Raw genomic sequence first — 14,577 nt, forward strand, 5'->3', positions numbered from 1 at the left:
TCCTGGACTTGGGTGGCTATTTCCTTTCCCATGTTAGGGAAATTTTCGACTATAATCTCTTCAAGTATTTTCTTGGATCCTTTGTCTCTCTCTTCTGCTTCTGGGACCCCTATAATGCGAATGTTTTTGCATTTAATGTTGTCCCAGAGGTCTCTTAGGCTGTCTTCATTTCTTTTCATTCTTTTTTCTTTATTCTGTTCTACAGCAGTGAATTCCAGCATTCTGTCTTCCAGGTCACTTATCCGTTCTTCTGCCTCAGTTATTCTGTGATTGATTCCTCCTAGTGTATTTTTCATTTCATTTATCGTATTGTTCATCTCTGTTAGTTTGTTCTTTAATTCTTCTAGGTCTTTGTTAAACATTTCTTGCATCTTCTCAATCTTTGCCTCCATTCTTTTTCCGAAGTCCTGGATCATCTTCACTATCATTATTCTGAATTATTTTTCTGGAAGGTTGCCTATCTCCACTTCATTTAGTTGTTTTTCTGGGGTTTTATCTTGTTTCTTCATCTGGTACATAGCCTTCTGTCTTTTCATCTTGTCTGTCTTTCTTTCTGTAAATGTGGGTTTTGTTCCACAGGCTGCAGGATTGTAGTTCTTCTTGCGTCTGCTGTTTGCCCTCTGGTGGATGAGGCTATCTAAGAGTCTTGTGCAAGCTTCCTGGTGGGAGGGACTGGTGGTGGGTAGAGCTGACTGTTGGTCTGGTGGGCAGAGCTCAGTAAAACTTTAATCCGCTTGACTGCTCATGGGTGGCGCTGGGTTCCCTCCTTGTTGGTTGTTTGCCCTGAGGTGACCCAACACTGGAGCCTACCCAGCTCTTTGTTGGGGCTAATGGCGGACTCTGGGTGGGCTCACGCCAAGGAGTACTTTCCAGAACTTCTGCTGCCAGTGTCTTTGTCCCCACAGTGAGCCACAGCCACCCCCCGCCTCTGCAGGAGACCCTCCGACACCAGCATGTAGGTCTGGTTCAGTCTCCTATGGGGTCACTGCTCCTTTCCCTGGGTCCCGATGTGCACACTACTTTGTGTGTGCCCTCCAAGAGTGGAGTCTCTGTTTCCCCCAGTCCTGTCGAAGTCCTGCAGTCAAATCCAGCTAGCCTTCAAAGTCTGATTCTCTAGGAATTCCTCCTACCGTTGCCAGACGCACAGGTTGGGAAGCCTGACGTGGGGCTCAGAACCTTCACTTCAGTGGGTGGACTTCTGTGGTATAAGTGTTCTCCAGTTATGAGTCACCCACACAGTGTTTATGGGATTTGATTTTATTGTGATTGCGCCCCTCCTATCGTCTCATTGTGGCTTCTCCTCTGTCTTTGGATGTGGGGTATCTTTTTTGGTGAGTTCCAGTGTCTTCCTGTTGTTGATTGTTCAGCATTTAGTTGTGATTCCGGTGCTCTCGCAAGAGGGAGTGAGAGCACGTCCTTCTACTCCGCCATCTTGAACCAATCTCTCTCGGGCTCTTTTATACATTAATTTTTTTTTCAGCCACGCAGCTTGCAGGATCTTTGTTCCCCGACCAGGGATTGAACCTGGGCCTCTTTGGCAGTGAAAGCACGGAGTCCTAAACACTGGATGCCAGGGAATTCCCTGTTTTATACATTAATTTCTGTGTTACACTCTTGGATGTGAGGGATTCCTACCTGACAGCATGTTGTTGATTTTGCTCACTCTGCAACTGTGTGACGTTTAGTTTCCATTTGATTTCGCTGAGTATGGGAAGAAGAAGATACGGGGGCTCTTCATTTAAAAAATTCTCCGGTGGCCAGAGAGGCCCAGGACCTCCTAAGTCATGTGCTCTGAGCTGCGTCTCTGAGCACGGACAGTGTTGACCTGGAACAGTCCATCAAGGGGGGTTGCTCTCAAGGTCGTTCAGTAGTCAAGGAACAAGAAGAAGACTTCCTGGGATTTGGCGTGGTTGAATCTGGAGGGTTTTACTTTCCACATGCGTGTGTGTACGGTTGAGCTGTTTTTACCCCCAACAACATGAGTATTATTTAACACAGTCAGTGGTGTCACATTGAAGCTGGTGTAGACAGGACACAATCCTTCTGCGTGCTTGGGCTGAGCGCGTGCACAGGAGCCATCAGCCCATAAGACGCGTGGGGATGCCACTGGTTCCTGGGCGCTGAGTACGGGGTTTTGTGAGGAGTTCTGGTTTGGGTAACAGTTTACTTTGAAGAGACGTTTTAATTTTTAATTGTACAAACCATTATGAAGGGAAAGCATCTCAGGACTTGCCTGGCGGTCCAGTTTTTAGGACTTGGCACTCTCACTTCCAGGGCTCTGAGTTCGATCCCTGGTCGGGGAAGTAAGATCCCGCAGGCCATGCAAAAGAAGAAAAACAAATTTGTTTAAAAGAAGGGAAAGCATCTGTTTGTCACCAGATGCTCCTTTTATTCCTGACGAGTTGCTCTTTGTTCATCAGAAGTTGGTGCCACGTTGGGGAGCAGGCCACAGCCGTCTTACAACAGATTCCTTTTATAGGATAGCACTCCGCTGCCAAAACTTTGCCTCAAAAGCTCGTAACCCCTGTTCTTGCCGGGTGCCTCCCCTTTCCAAATGCTCCGTCTTGGTTTCTGCCCTGATCTCAGATCTTCACCCTTACTCTGTGCTCAGTTTTTAACACTGTTTCTTAGTGTTTTCTGAATTACGTTAGTAATTAGTCCAAATGAGGTACTCTCAGAAAAAAAGAAAAGGTTCCGTATTAAACGAAGCGAGAGCGCACCGTGGCCTGGACCCCTCTCCCCACGGTGCCCGGTGCCCTGTTGACCCCGGGCTGGCTCTGGCTGCCCTCCCCGTGGTCATCCCGGCCCAGCTCCTCGTGGACCCACTTCTGTCACCCGGCAGCACTCTCCCCTCCCGCCCCCTCTGCCATCCCCACTGTAGAAGATGACTTTTGCAGGAGTGGTGACTTCAGTCTGCTCTACGTGTGTCCCTGTCCCCCAGAGCCGAGCAGGGCCCTGACCAGTGGGTCTGCGGGGGTGCTCCGCATCCTGGGGTCCTCTTCACTCCCCCCGGCCTCCCTTGGCCCGTCCCTCCATGATCCTCCGCCCTGCAGGGTGGTCTCTGTCAACTGCCCCAGAGCCCCTCCTGCAGGCCCTGGTTTTCCCCATAATCCTGTGAGACCTGTGCTTTTAGTTCCCACATTTTACACTTTACGGAGGAGGAGGTGGAGGCACGAGCCATTTGGTAACCGGCCTAGTCCTTCTGTAAAGGGCGATGCTGGCCTCTTCACCCTTGTCGCTGTGATGCCCGCCCGCGTCCTCACACCTCCCACCCGTGACCCCGCCCGCCCGCGTCCTCACACCTCCCACCCGTGACCCCCCCCCGCCGTCCTCACACCTCCCACCCTCCCCGGCCGCGTCCTCACACCTCCCCCCGTGCCCCCGCCCGCTCCCTCCCTCCCTCCCCCCCCCCTCCCCCGCCCCGCCCGCGTCCTCACACCTCCCCCGTGACCCCCCCCCGCGTCCTCACACCTCCCCCCGTGCCCCGCCGCCCGCCCGCGTTCCTCACACCTCCCCACCCGTGACCCCCCCCCCGCCCGCGTCCTCCCACACCTCCCACCCGTGACCCACCCCCCCGCCCGCGTCCTCCACAACTCCCCTCCGTGACCCCGCCCGCGTCCTCACACCCCCACCCGGACCCGCCCCGTCGCCAACCCCCCCCGCGTCCTCACCTCCCACCCGTGACACCCGCCCGTCCCCGCCTCCGCGTCTCACACCACCGTGACCCCGCCCGCGCCCCCTCACACCTCCAACCCGTTGACCCTGCCCGCCCGCGGCATTGCTCTCCCCTCCGTGACCCCGCCCGCCCGCGTCCTCACACATCCCACCGGAAAGTGTATTGTGTGCACTCTTCTCTAACTTGCTCCTTTTAACCTTGACATTATGTCTTTGAGATTCAGCTTTGCTGATATGCATCCTTCTTTTCCACTGTTGGACGGTGTTCGTGTCTCACTCATCTTTACCCACAGCCCTGTGAGGGAGAAAGAAGTAAAATAGGCAGCACATGGCTTCAGTCCACCCAGTGAGGCCTGCACCCTGCAGCCCAACCGGACCAGGACAGAAGAGGAGGGCGAGTGGGCAGGATTCACGCTTGCTCAGGGCGGGCGGGGCGCTGACGCTGAACAGACTGGGCAGAGGACCAGAGAGCTGAGATGAGGAAAGGATGCGGAGTCTGTTCTCCCTGAAACCCTCTTGATGGTCTCGTGTGGTGGCGGGTATTGTTACACCTGTTTATGACACGTGTTGTGAAGCCTGACCAAAGTCACACACCTAACACGGTGGAAACCCAGGTCTGGATATAAACAGCATCCCGTATTTGTTGCCGCTTCCCCGGCCCTGGCCCTCATCTCACCCCGGCGGGTGCGCCCTGGGTGTACGGACTTTCTCTGGGGACCGGTTCCCGTCAGCGTCACTGGTACCACACCCAGCGGGACAGGCGTGGCCTTCAGGGTGGGTGGTGCTGGGCCGGGGGTTGCGTGCCTGGCCCTGACCCTGACCCAGACCCTGACCCTGACCCTGACCGCGCTGTGTGCTTGCCCACAGGGGATTTCCCAAGAAGGCCAGCAGGACCGCCAGGATCGCCTCGGACGAGGAGATCCAGGGCTCGAAGGATGCCGTCATCCAGGACCTGGAGCGGAAGTTGCGCTTCAAGGAGGACCTGCTGAACAACGGGCAGCCGGTACGGGGCGCGGGTGGGGTGGGGAGGTGCCAGGGTGGGCGGGGCTTTGCAGCTGCTCCCGAGCCCTTCCCCCTCCCCCAGGCTTAAGGTCCCGAGACGCGGCCTCACCGCTGGCCTGGTACCCCGAGCCCCCACGTTCCTCTGCATGTTGAGGCTTGGGTCGGGGAAGGGGGAGAGGGGAGAGGGCTGCTTTCTGCTGCCTCCTGTCACGGACCATTCCTGGGGGATCACAGCAGGTTGGAGGGAAGGGAGGGAGGAAGGACTTAGGCTGAGGCCCGGCGTAGGACAGTGAGGACCTGGCGACCTTACAGAGAAAACGGAGCAAATCCCGCTGGAGGGGTGGGCGTGGGGAGAGCCACGCCGCCCGGTGACCTGTCTCTGCCGGAAGCCGTGAATTGGAATTAAAGTTTCAGAAGCAGAATTTGGATTCTGTGCTCTGCACTGCTTCTGCACAAAAAGCATTTTTCCTTAGGAGACCATGGCTGGAGTCTAGACTGTCAGGAGATGCGGATTCTGTCACCTGAAAGAGGAGGTTTGCTTCCCATCCTCGTTCTGGTCTGTCAGGGCAGGACCGCTCAACTCAAGAAGAAAATAGTAATTCTGTGTCAAGCCTGCAGAATTGTAAAGTCCACCACCAGTAGCTCTGGTAACAATGTGGGCAGAAGATGTTTCCTCCAGTGGACTTCATGTTTCCTTGCCAGTCATTTTTGTTTGTTTTTTGGGGTTACTGACCCTTTTCTTATCACATCAGAGTACTTCAAGGGGACAGGAAAAGCAAGTCTAGTAAATGAGATTTCTCAGGGAGGGGAAAGGAGCCTTTTGTGCTTTATTATGGGGAAATTTGCCCGGCTCTTAAGTAGAAGCAGAAAAGGGCCTCTTTGTATAAAATCTCCCTCAGATACCTTTTTCAGGAGAGAGAGTCTCTGTACTAATTAAGTTTTCTAGGAATTGTAATTATCAAGCATTGATAGATAAAAATGTGAGCACAGACCACGTTTGATGGGAAAGATGGGGGCTAGAGGCGGGTGTTGGGTGCTGATTTTAATTGTTAGGGCATCCTGATCTGAGCTCAGGAAGGTTAAAATGCTAATGAGTTCTCGTGTTGGTTAGTGATTTCGGAGAGAAGATTTTCACCAAGGGAAAATATATTCTCCCTGAAATAAGTGGTTGCATGTGTAAGTGTACATATTCTGGAAGTTTGCCCTGGCTCTGTCAACCAGAGCCCTTGATAGATTAAAACAAATACTTATGGGAACTTTTTCAATCCAGGTAAAGGCATCTCTCCAGGTTTTTTTTTTTGGTTGTTTGTTTAAGTATTCCTTATGGACTAACTCTTGGTTAAAAAGTAAGACTTCTATAAGCCCTTACATTATACTATGTGTATTTATATTATATATATATCATATACCTTGCGTATAAATATTTTTTTTGGTATTTGTTTAGCAGTGAATGACATTTCCAATATTTTCCATAGATTTCCGCATTTGAGAGTTTAAAAAAGACAAGAAAAGTAAGGTTTCCTTTCTTAGAAAATGAGACCCTGAAACAGCTTTTGCCTGATGTTGCACATCATTCCATACTTATTTCTGGCTTCTTAGAGCTTGTCTCTCCACACGGCGTAGTAGTTTAGGAACAAAATGATGAGGTGAATTTGGTTCCTGGTGGTAGCAGGTGCATCTGGTGAAGGCCTGGGTGTCAAATGGTGCTTCTGCTTCAAAGGAACAGGGTGGCATCCCTCCGGTCCTCCCTGTGATGCTGGTGTAGTCCTCCCTGTGATGCTGGTATAGTCCTCCCTGCAGACGTTAGGAAGGCTTTTAAGAGAGCAGGTATTTAAAACTCTCTCTGGGGCTTCCCTGGTGGCGCAGTGGTTGAGAATCTGCCTGCTAATGCAGGGGACACGGGTTCGAGCCCTGGTCTGGGAAGATCCTACATGCCGCGGAGCAACTGGGCCCGTGAGCCAAAACTACTGAGCCTGCGCGTCTGGAGCCTGTGCTCCGCAACAAGAGAGGCCACGATAGTGAGAGGCCCGCGCACCGCAATGAAGAGTGGCCCCCGCTCGCCCCAACTAGAGAAAGCCCTCGCACAGAAACGAAGACCCAACACAGCCAAATAAATAAATTAATTTAAAACTCTCTCTGTAAACTGAACTCATGATTTTTTAACACACGTGAGAAAATCAAACGACAGCTTACTGGACGAGACCCTCCATGCAGCAGACACTGCTCTGCCTCATCTCATCCTCCGCCCCTTCCTCACGCAAGTTTGGAAGTTTATCTGAAATAACTTATGCAGGTTTTTTGGGGGTTTTTTTTTCTTGGATTCTGCCTTACTAGTTACTCTCTATCTTGAATCAAATGCTTGTTTTTAAAATGCCCCCGATGGGCCAATGGTCATCTTAGAGCCAGTGCTCAAGAGCGGCCATCCACCCAGCAGACAGAACACGAACGTGGACATTTCTCTTGTGTTTGGCCCAAAGCGCCGGTCGGTCGATGGAGAAGCCTCACCGCCCTCTTTGCAGACAGTCTCCCCAAGTAGGCTCGTGAGTCGTGGGTATCAGCTCAGCAGGCATCTTTCACGGCCCCTCTGCTAAGTCCGCGTGTGTAGTCATCCTTTGTGGGTTATTGCATGTGCTTGTGTTCACCTCGGATTCCCAGCCTCTGGGAAGTGCTGTCAAAGCAGGGAGGACCGTCACTGCCCGCTGGCCTGAGACTCCCTCCCTCATCAGGCTCAGAGCTGACCAGGCTGTTCTGAAGCCTGTGGATGGCTATGAAAATAGCATTTCCTGTAAAAAGAACGTTTTGCTGTTTAAGTATCTTTTTTTCTCTCTGTTTATCGTTAGGGGTAAATATATGACACGTACTTTTAGGTGACTTCTGCCCTGTTGCCCAGTCTGTGCTCTGTCAGTTGGTGGCTCTCAGGATGGGTCACCCCACCTCCCAACCCAGGGTCAGGACCAGAAGGGCAGGTGAGAGCCGCTGAGCAAGGGGAGGAGAGGACTCCTGTACGTACAGGCGTCCGAAGGCGGAGAGGGAGCAGTTACAGAGAACGGCCAACGCGTTTGCTTTTTAAACTTCTTCTTAAGGCGTGGTAGCATTGTGATTTTTCTGATTTCTGTGACTTGCTTTGTCTAGAGGTTGACGTACGAGGAAAGGATGGCTCGGCGGCTGCTGGGTGCCGACAGCGCGACCGTCTTCAACGTCCAGGAGCCTGAAGAGGAGGCAGCCGACCAGGTACCCATTCCTCCTGCTCCCCAGGGAAGCAGATTACCCTGTCGCCTCTCCCCGCCCTCCTTACGGACAGGCTTGGGGTCAGCTCTGTGGAGAGCAGAGGGTGGGTCAGAGGAAAGAACATTGTCATCAGATCAGCCTCCCAGCCAGCGTTTATTGAGCACATACTATGCTGAGTGAGTGCTGGGATTTATTTCAGTCGGTGACACCTGTTCTTTTTATTTTCTTATCGATTAGTTTCTCTCCTTCCAAGTATCTTTCTGGTTTTCCTGTCCTGGGCTGTAATGCGGAATAGGTTTGTGTGGAGGAACGTGTGTTCACTGAAATTGTCTGAAATCACTAGTGACTGTTTCCAATTATGTTCTTGATATCTCGTCCAGGTAAAATACCTATGTACAGAAAAGACTCTGTTTTCCTCCACATATGTAGTTATAAAGCACTGATCAGCAGAGAACCTAAAATGCTAACAGTTTGTTCCTCTGATAACACCCCAAAATAAGTCACCTCTTGGATTTGATGTAAATAAACTGTTTTATAATCTCCACTGCTTCTATTTGGAGTCTCCAGATGTAGCTCTGAGATAAAAGAAAGCTTTTTAACACAAGTTTAAAGGATCAAGTAAACTCTTTCTCGTATCTCTTAAGAAGTAGACCAGCCTTCAAAATCTGAAAGTTTCTGTGTGTTAAATGTTGCTACCACCACAGTTTCACTTGAAGCTAGCAATCTCGTTCGATTTTTGCTGCTTCTATTACTGGGCTTCACTTCTTTCTTTCTACCATTACAGGACCCTGGGTCTCCTCATGCTTCTGTAGGGAGTCCTCTGGATGGTCAAAAGGTCACGCTTTCACCTTTCTTTTCTTCCCAGTCTTTCCCTGTATCTGTTTCTTCTATTCTTCCTCGTTTACCTGTGTATCTATAGTTAACTGCCATACGTTAATTATAAATACTCTGACCAGTGTCTATTTTCATTTAATATCAGATGGACAGAATTACTGCGGTGTGATTTGTCGTGTCACTTATTTACAAACTTGAATTTGATTCTGTCCTTTGTGGATACTCTGAATTTTAAATTGTGAAAAGTTTCTCATTTGTTCAACCTTTCTAGGGGGGAAAAGAGCTAGTTCTTAAACTGACTGATTTGATACTGTTTAGACAAAACAACTTGTGTATTTTTTGCAGTTTTATTCATACTGTTGAATTTCTTCCTTCAAGGCAACAGACTGTTTTTTAAAGGTTGAGTACCTTAAGGGAAAAACCTCGTTAAAACAATCTTTCACTTAATATTAAATAGAGAATATCTCATAATGGGCTGCCTTGTCTTTACTGTACTTTGTCAGCAAGAGATCTGCAGGGTCCCCCTTCACCGCCAGAGGACGCTGACGGGGGCTTTGCTTTGCTCCTGTTCTTTTAACCAAACATTTGACTGGCCCGTCAGGCCTCGGGTGGAGGATGGTCGCTCAGAGCGGCAGAGCTGAGGGAGAGCCCGAGGCTGCGTGGCGAGGTTGTTAGGAGGGGGGATTGTGGGGCCATTTCTCCATCACTCGTCCGCTCAGAGGCCGAGTGATCCGGCAGCTGCTCGCCGCCTGTGCGGCTGCCCTTCCAAAGAAGTGCCCCGCCCGACAGAGGAGTCAGTGTGCCATCATGTTTACTTTTTATGAATGATTCAGGAATGACTGTTGCCTTTTTCTTTCTTCTCCCCACCCCAAGAGAAGAGAGAAGGAAATTCATCTTCGTAGCTGGTTTGGTTTTGTTTTGGATGATAGGACTTGAGGACAGTTTGAAATATCATACATACTTACTTCCAGATGTTCTCTGTTTTGTATGGAATGGAGTTGGGCACAGGCTCCTTTTTTAGCTCTGTGGTAGAAACATCACTGTCTTCTGGGCGCCTCACTGGAGAGGGGATAAGACGTGGGGCTCGGGGGGCTTCGCACCACGTGGACCGAGGTCGGTGACGTGCCCTTCTCTCTGGTTTAGGAGTACAGAGTCTCCAGCTGTGAGCAGAGGCTCATCAGTGAGATCGAGTACAGGCTGGAAAGGTCCCCCGTGGAGGAGTCCGGGGAAGAGGTTCCCTGTGGGGACGCGTCTGTGGAGAGTGGAGTGGCCCCATTCTTCGAGATGAAGCTGAAGCATTTCAAGATCTTTGAGGGGATGCCCGTGACCTTCACATGCAGAGTGACCGGGAATCCAAAGCCGAAGGTGAGCTGCAACAGGGCTGCTTAAGAGTTACGTTCCCTGAGGATGAGTTTGCTTCCAGCATGCCACACACCATGACAGCGTTAGGAGGCAGAGGTGCAGACTAAGCTTCTCAGCACCCGTGATGTGAAATGCTTGAGTTCAGGGCCGTCCTCAGGAGGCCCCGGAAACCAGCGAGGGTAGAAGAATAGAACGGGACAGGACAGAATAGAATAGTAGAATAACGGACACGGAGCTTTTCATAACCCACATCGTTTACTCATATGATGTTATCATTGTTACACCCAAATTGCAGACGACTAGGCTGAGCTCAGGGAGGGCAATGAACTTCCCCAAGGTCAGAAAGCTGTGAGTGGCCAGGCTTGAACTTGAATCCACCCGTGCTCTGTACCAGACAGAGGAATAAAGCTACCACAGATGATGGAAACGTCAGATCTTTAGTCTACAAAACCAAAGCCTCCTGTGTTTACAGAGGCGGCGGGAGCAGGAATACTGTGAGAAAGGGTCCTCCGAGAAGCTTCTGGTACGAGGATGAGGCTGGCCTGGCCGGAGCCCTGTTCCTGCAAGCACGTGGGGATGCCGGAAGGAGGGAGGGTGGCCCTCTCTTTAAGAAGAGACTAGAATCACTGCTCACTGGCCCAGCAAAGTGGCAAACAGGACGACACTTTTCCCTAGAACTTGAGAGAAGAGAATAAAAGAGGCACCCATGAGAAACTGAAACTCCAGATTCCCACTCTCACAGGATACAGAGCCCAAAGCTGAGAAATTAATATGAAATTTAGTCCAGGATGATTATAATCCTAAGGTTTCTGGCAGAAGCAAGTAAAAATTGCCCCACAGAAGACTTCCACGCTGGGGCATGTCAGACATCTACAGGGCAGGAGGGGGAAGAAGTGAGTTCACAAGAAAAACTCAACAGACCGTGCGAGCAAACAGTCCACAGCAAAAGAAACGGGAGAACAGAAGCCAAGGTGCTACACAGGATTGAGCTGTCTTGAGGGGACTCCTCTGAAATTGCTGTGTTTAAAGTGATGGAAACAATTCTAAAAGGAATAGACACTTCAGTGAAAGAACAGGACCAGAGACCAGGCACATGTAAAATAAGCATACAAAAAATGAAAACTATACCCCCCTGAAATTAACATTTTAACAGGGGCTGGTGTAAAAGAGCCGGAATGAGAATGAGTGAGACGGGAGAAGGGGCAGGGCCGTGACCACACCTGAAACTCTGAGGAGCTCGTGCTCTGTGGCTCCATCCGTTGTTCTGTTTTCACAATAAGGAGAGTGTTACCACCATGCTCTTTCCCTAAAGCCGAATCCCAGCCCCACAGTCAGAAAAAGATAGACCAAAATAATTCGCTTTAAATTTTCAGAGCCTTCGCCACCTCCTAATGAGACTTCACAAATCAACTGTTGTTAGAGAACACTTCTGTATTATCTTGACATAAGTGGATCATTGGTGTGTGTTCACAAACATGGTATCAAATGCATGTATTAAAAATAAACATGCAGCTTATGAGTGGAACTCATAATTATATCATGAACTTCCAAAATAGTCACAAAAAGAAGCCCACGTTCTTTTTAAACCTTACTCGAGGCAAGATTACTGATCGGGTTCTAAGATCACTGAATCCTGTTCTTAAAGAACATTATGTTCGCTCGAGTGGCGGGCTTTTGTTTTAACGTGACTGTCTTGTTCTCCTACAACCTTGAATGTTTCACAGCCGTTAAGAGGTTGATTTTCCAGAACTTTTTCCTGTTAGATGTTCTTTTGTTTTCCTGGCTGCCATTCTTTTTCTTCCCTCCCTGGTTTATTGAAACCTGTTTCTCCTGCACATGTTCTAGAAATTATATTAGGATTGTTGGAGTATGGAATACTCATCGTGTTTAAAAATATACATTTTTTTAGCTTATGGTTTTTTCTTTAATTTTTTTATTCTGCCCTTGACATGCTTGTTCCATTGAGATATGAGAAGATGGAAGAGAATTTCTAGTTCACCCTGTTTTCATGTCTTGTACCCTTCCTGCCCTGTCTCTCAGCAGTCTTGGTAAAGTTTTGGAACTGTCTTCTTAATCTCATTTGAAAGTTGTATTCCAAGTACAATAGAGGTGAAAAATATGATTAAAGGAGAGAAATAATTCTAAAGAACTGGCATAGCGGCAAGAATGCAAAAGGGAGAAATTATGTACTAATCACAGCCTCTTTGTTCCATCGGAAATAATCCAACCACTAAGAGCATGATAGTTACGAAGTATCACGCCTTATGTAACTTAACTTTTAGAACGGAAAGTTATTAGTCTATTTGATGGTGAACTTTTAGGTTCTGGAGATTAATAATACAGTTCCTGTAAACGTGGAACTAACTGAAAACTAACGGTAGGAAAAGCTACAGCGGTCAGACCCTGATTGCTCTTGCACTTACTTCCTGCCGTCTCTTTTGAGCCTTTTCCTATCTTTGACGTGGAAGTTGTAAGAAAGATTTTTCAGATTCAGAGGCCTTGACAGGGAGTGGAATTGGAAGGCCAGCTGTGGTCTCAACTGACATGTTGAGTTACATGCAGGAAGAACTTCATTTTAAAACTGCAGGCTCTGAACTAAGTTTCTTCTGTTGGGAATCAGTTAGGAATGCTTTTGGTTGCAAGGAGCAAAGGTGACCACCAAGAACCTGCTACGGCTTGAAAAGGGCGGATGTATCTCCCTCCCGGTGGCCAGTGCCGCATCCCGGCCGTGTTAGGGCTGCCGGCTCCGTGACCCAAGCTGTGGCCCGTCTTCAGCTGTGCAGTTCATGATCAAGTCAGAAATCATAAACAAACCATGAGAGACCCACGGACCCAGGATCTTGCTTAAAGGTGAGGGAGGGAAGGAGGACCTGTAGAAGAGCTCGTTTGACCATTTAGAATTTTTTTATTTAGTCAAGATTTTCACTTGATTTTTCACATTTAATTTTCTATCACCCCAAGTTAAAATATTATTTGAAAAATATTATACATTTCAATACTACTGTGTTTTCTTTAACGTAGTGGAGCTGACAAACTGTGACCTTCCGTCCTGTGCCCCTCGGCTGGGAATTAAAGTGATAGGGTTCCCCCACCACCCCCGCCTCCTCACACCCTGTTCTGTTTGACATGATTCCGAGGAATGACTGGGGTTTAGGTTCTGGTTTTGTTGTCTACAGTAACCTTTTTACCTTTACAAGTAACACATTTTCATTCGGGACACTTGAAAATAGAAGCAAAAAGAAAACTGGGATGCCAGCTCAGAAATCATCACCGTCCTCCGTATAAATAGTGGATGAATGTAAATGCCTGCTTATATATGTCTTCTTAAAAATAAAAAGAGGCTATGTAATTTCTAAAACTGAAATAGAATTCAACTTGCTTGCCACCTACCCTTTTCACTCAGAAGTCAAGGTCCTGCCCCGACGTCCTGCCTCGCGCTGTAACTCGGGAGCTCAGGGCGGCCCGTGCCCCTCTGCTCACAGGGCCTCACCTTCATCTCTGCCTTCCCCCTCAGACCTACTGGTTTAAAGATGGGAAGCAGATCTCTCCCAAGAACGATCACTACAGCATCCGGAGCGACCCTGACGGGACCTGCTCTCTGCATACCGCGGCCTCCACCCTGGACGATGACGGGAATTACACGATCATGGCTTCGAACCTTCAGGTGGGGATGCGCGGTGGCCTCGGGCCTGTGCTCAGGGTGCTGGGGTTTCCCGGGCAGAGGAGCTGCTTGACTAACGGGGGAGTCATGCCTCTTTGACTTGAAACTGTTTTCCCAATTCTCCAGGAATTTCCCAATTCTCCTGGTTTCCCAGGATAGAAACATACTTTCTTAATATTTATCTATTCCGTGAGATGTTTGTCTACATGAATAATTCCGGTGCAGATGTGCATCCTTTCCGTAAATATTATTGAGAGCCAGATATGTACACCTGTCATGTGGGTGATGGGGCTGCAGTGCTTCAGGGGACAAGGTCCCAAGACAGAAGATAAGCCAGTAAACAAATGCATAAACCATGTGATTTCAGGTACGGTTATGTTCTCAGGAGAAAGGAGAGTGAGGGGTATGGATAAGCTGTGGTAGAAAAACTCAGAAAATAAAATATTTAGAAGAAATACATGCACACCTAATTCAGTGGAATTTAAGTAATGTGTAAGTGTGGACAAATTACAATTTCGATAGAACATACATAGAGCATTCAGGATTTTTGTTTGTTTGTTTACATCCAGATGTTTTGTAGTTGCCCTTAAATTTAGGGTCAAAAAATCGGTTGACTACTTAGAATTTAACAGACAGCTACTGGGTACCATGTTCCCAATTCAAGCCTGCACATTCTTTTTTATTGAATATCTTGTATATTTTAGGTGCTATACTGGGTACACAGAAATGTGTAAGAAGTGCTTTTGTGCCTTACAAGCTCAACATCTGACTGGGTATTTTATGAAGTCTGCAGAAATCATGTAAATAACACACTT

At 48.8% G+C, this 14,577-nt stretch overlaps 1 protein-coding gene across 5 annotated transcripts in view; it reads left to right on the top strand.

Annotated features, from left to right (window-relative positions):
• The window catches only part of PALLD (palladin, cytoskeletal associated protein), a 386,129-nt gene that overhangs the window by 352,295 nt on the left and 19,257 nt on the right, over nt 1-14,577 (top strand). For 4 of the 5 annotated variants that reach the window (XM_036854853.1, XM_036854851.1, XM_036854854.1 and 1 more), the window contains 5 exons: nt 4,543-4,678; nt 7,810-7,908; nt 8,690-8,740; nt 9,883-10,104; nt 13,616-13,765. In XM_036854853.1, coding sequence (XP_036710748.1) covers nt 4,543-4,678; nt 7,810-7,908; nt 8,690-8,740; nt 9,883-10,104; nt 13,616-13,765 — 658 coding nt within the window. The remainder of the gene's footprint in view (nt 1-4,542; nt 4,679-7,809; nt 7,909-8,689; nt 8,741-9,882; nt 10,105-13,615; nt 13,766-14,577) is intronic. The other variant, XM_036854852.1, reaches the window with a different exon arrangement.

This window comes from Balaenoptera musculus, chromosome 6, assembly GCF_009873245.2.
Source record: "Balaenoptera musculus isolate JJ_BM4_2016_0621 chromosome 6, mBalMus1.pri.v3, whole genome shotgun sequence".
Lineage (NCBI taxonomy): Eukaryota > Metazoa > Chordata > Mammalia > Artiodactyla > Balaenopteridae > Balaenoptera > Balaenoptera musculus.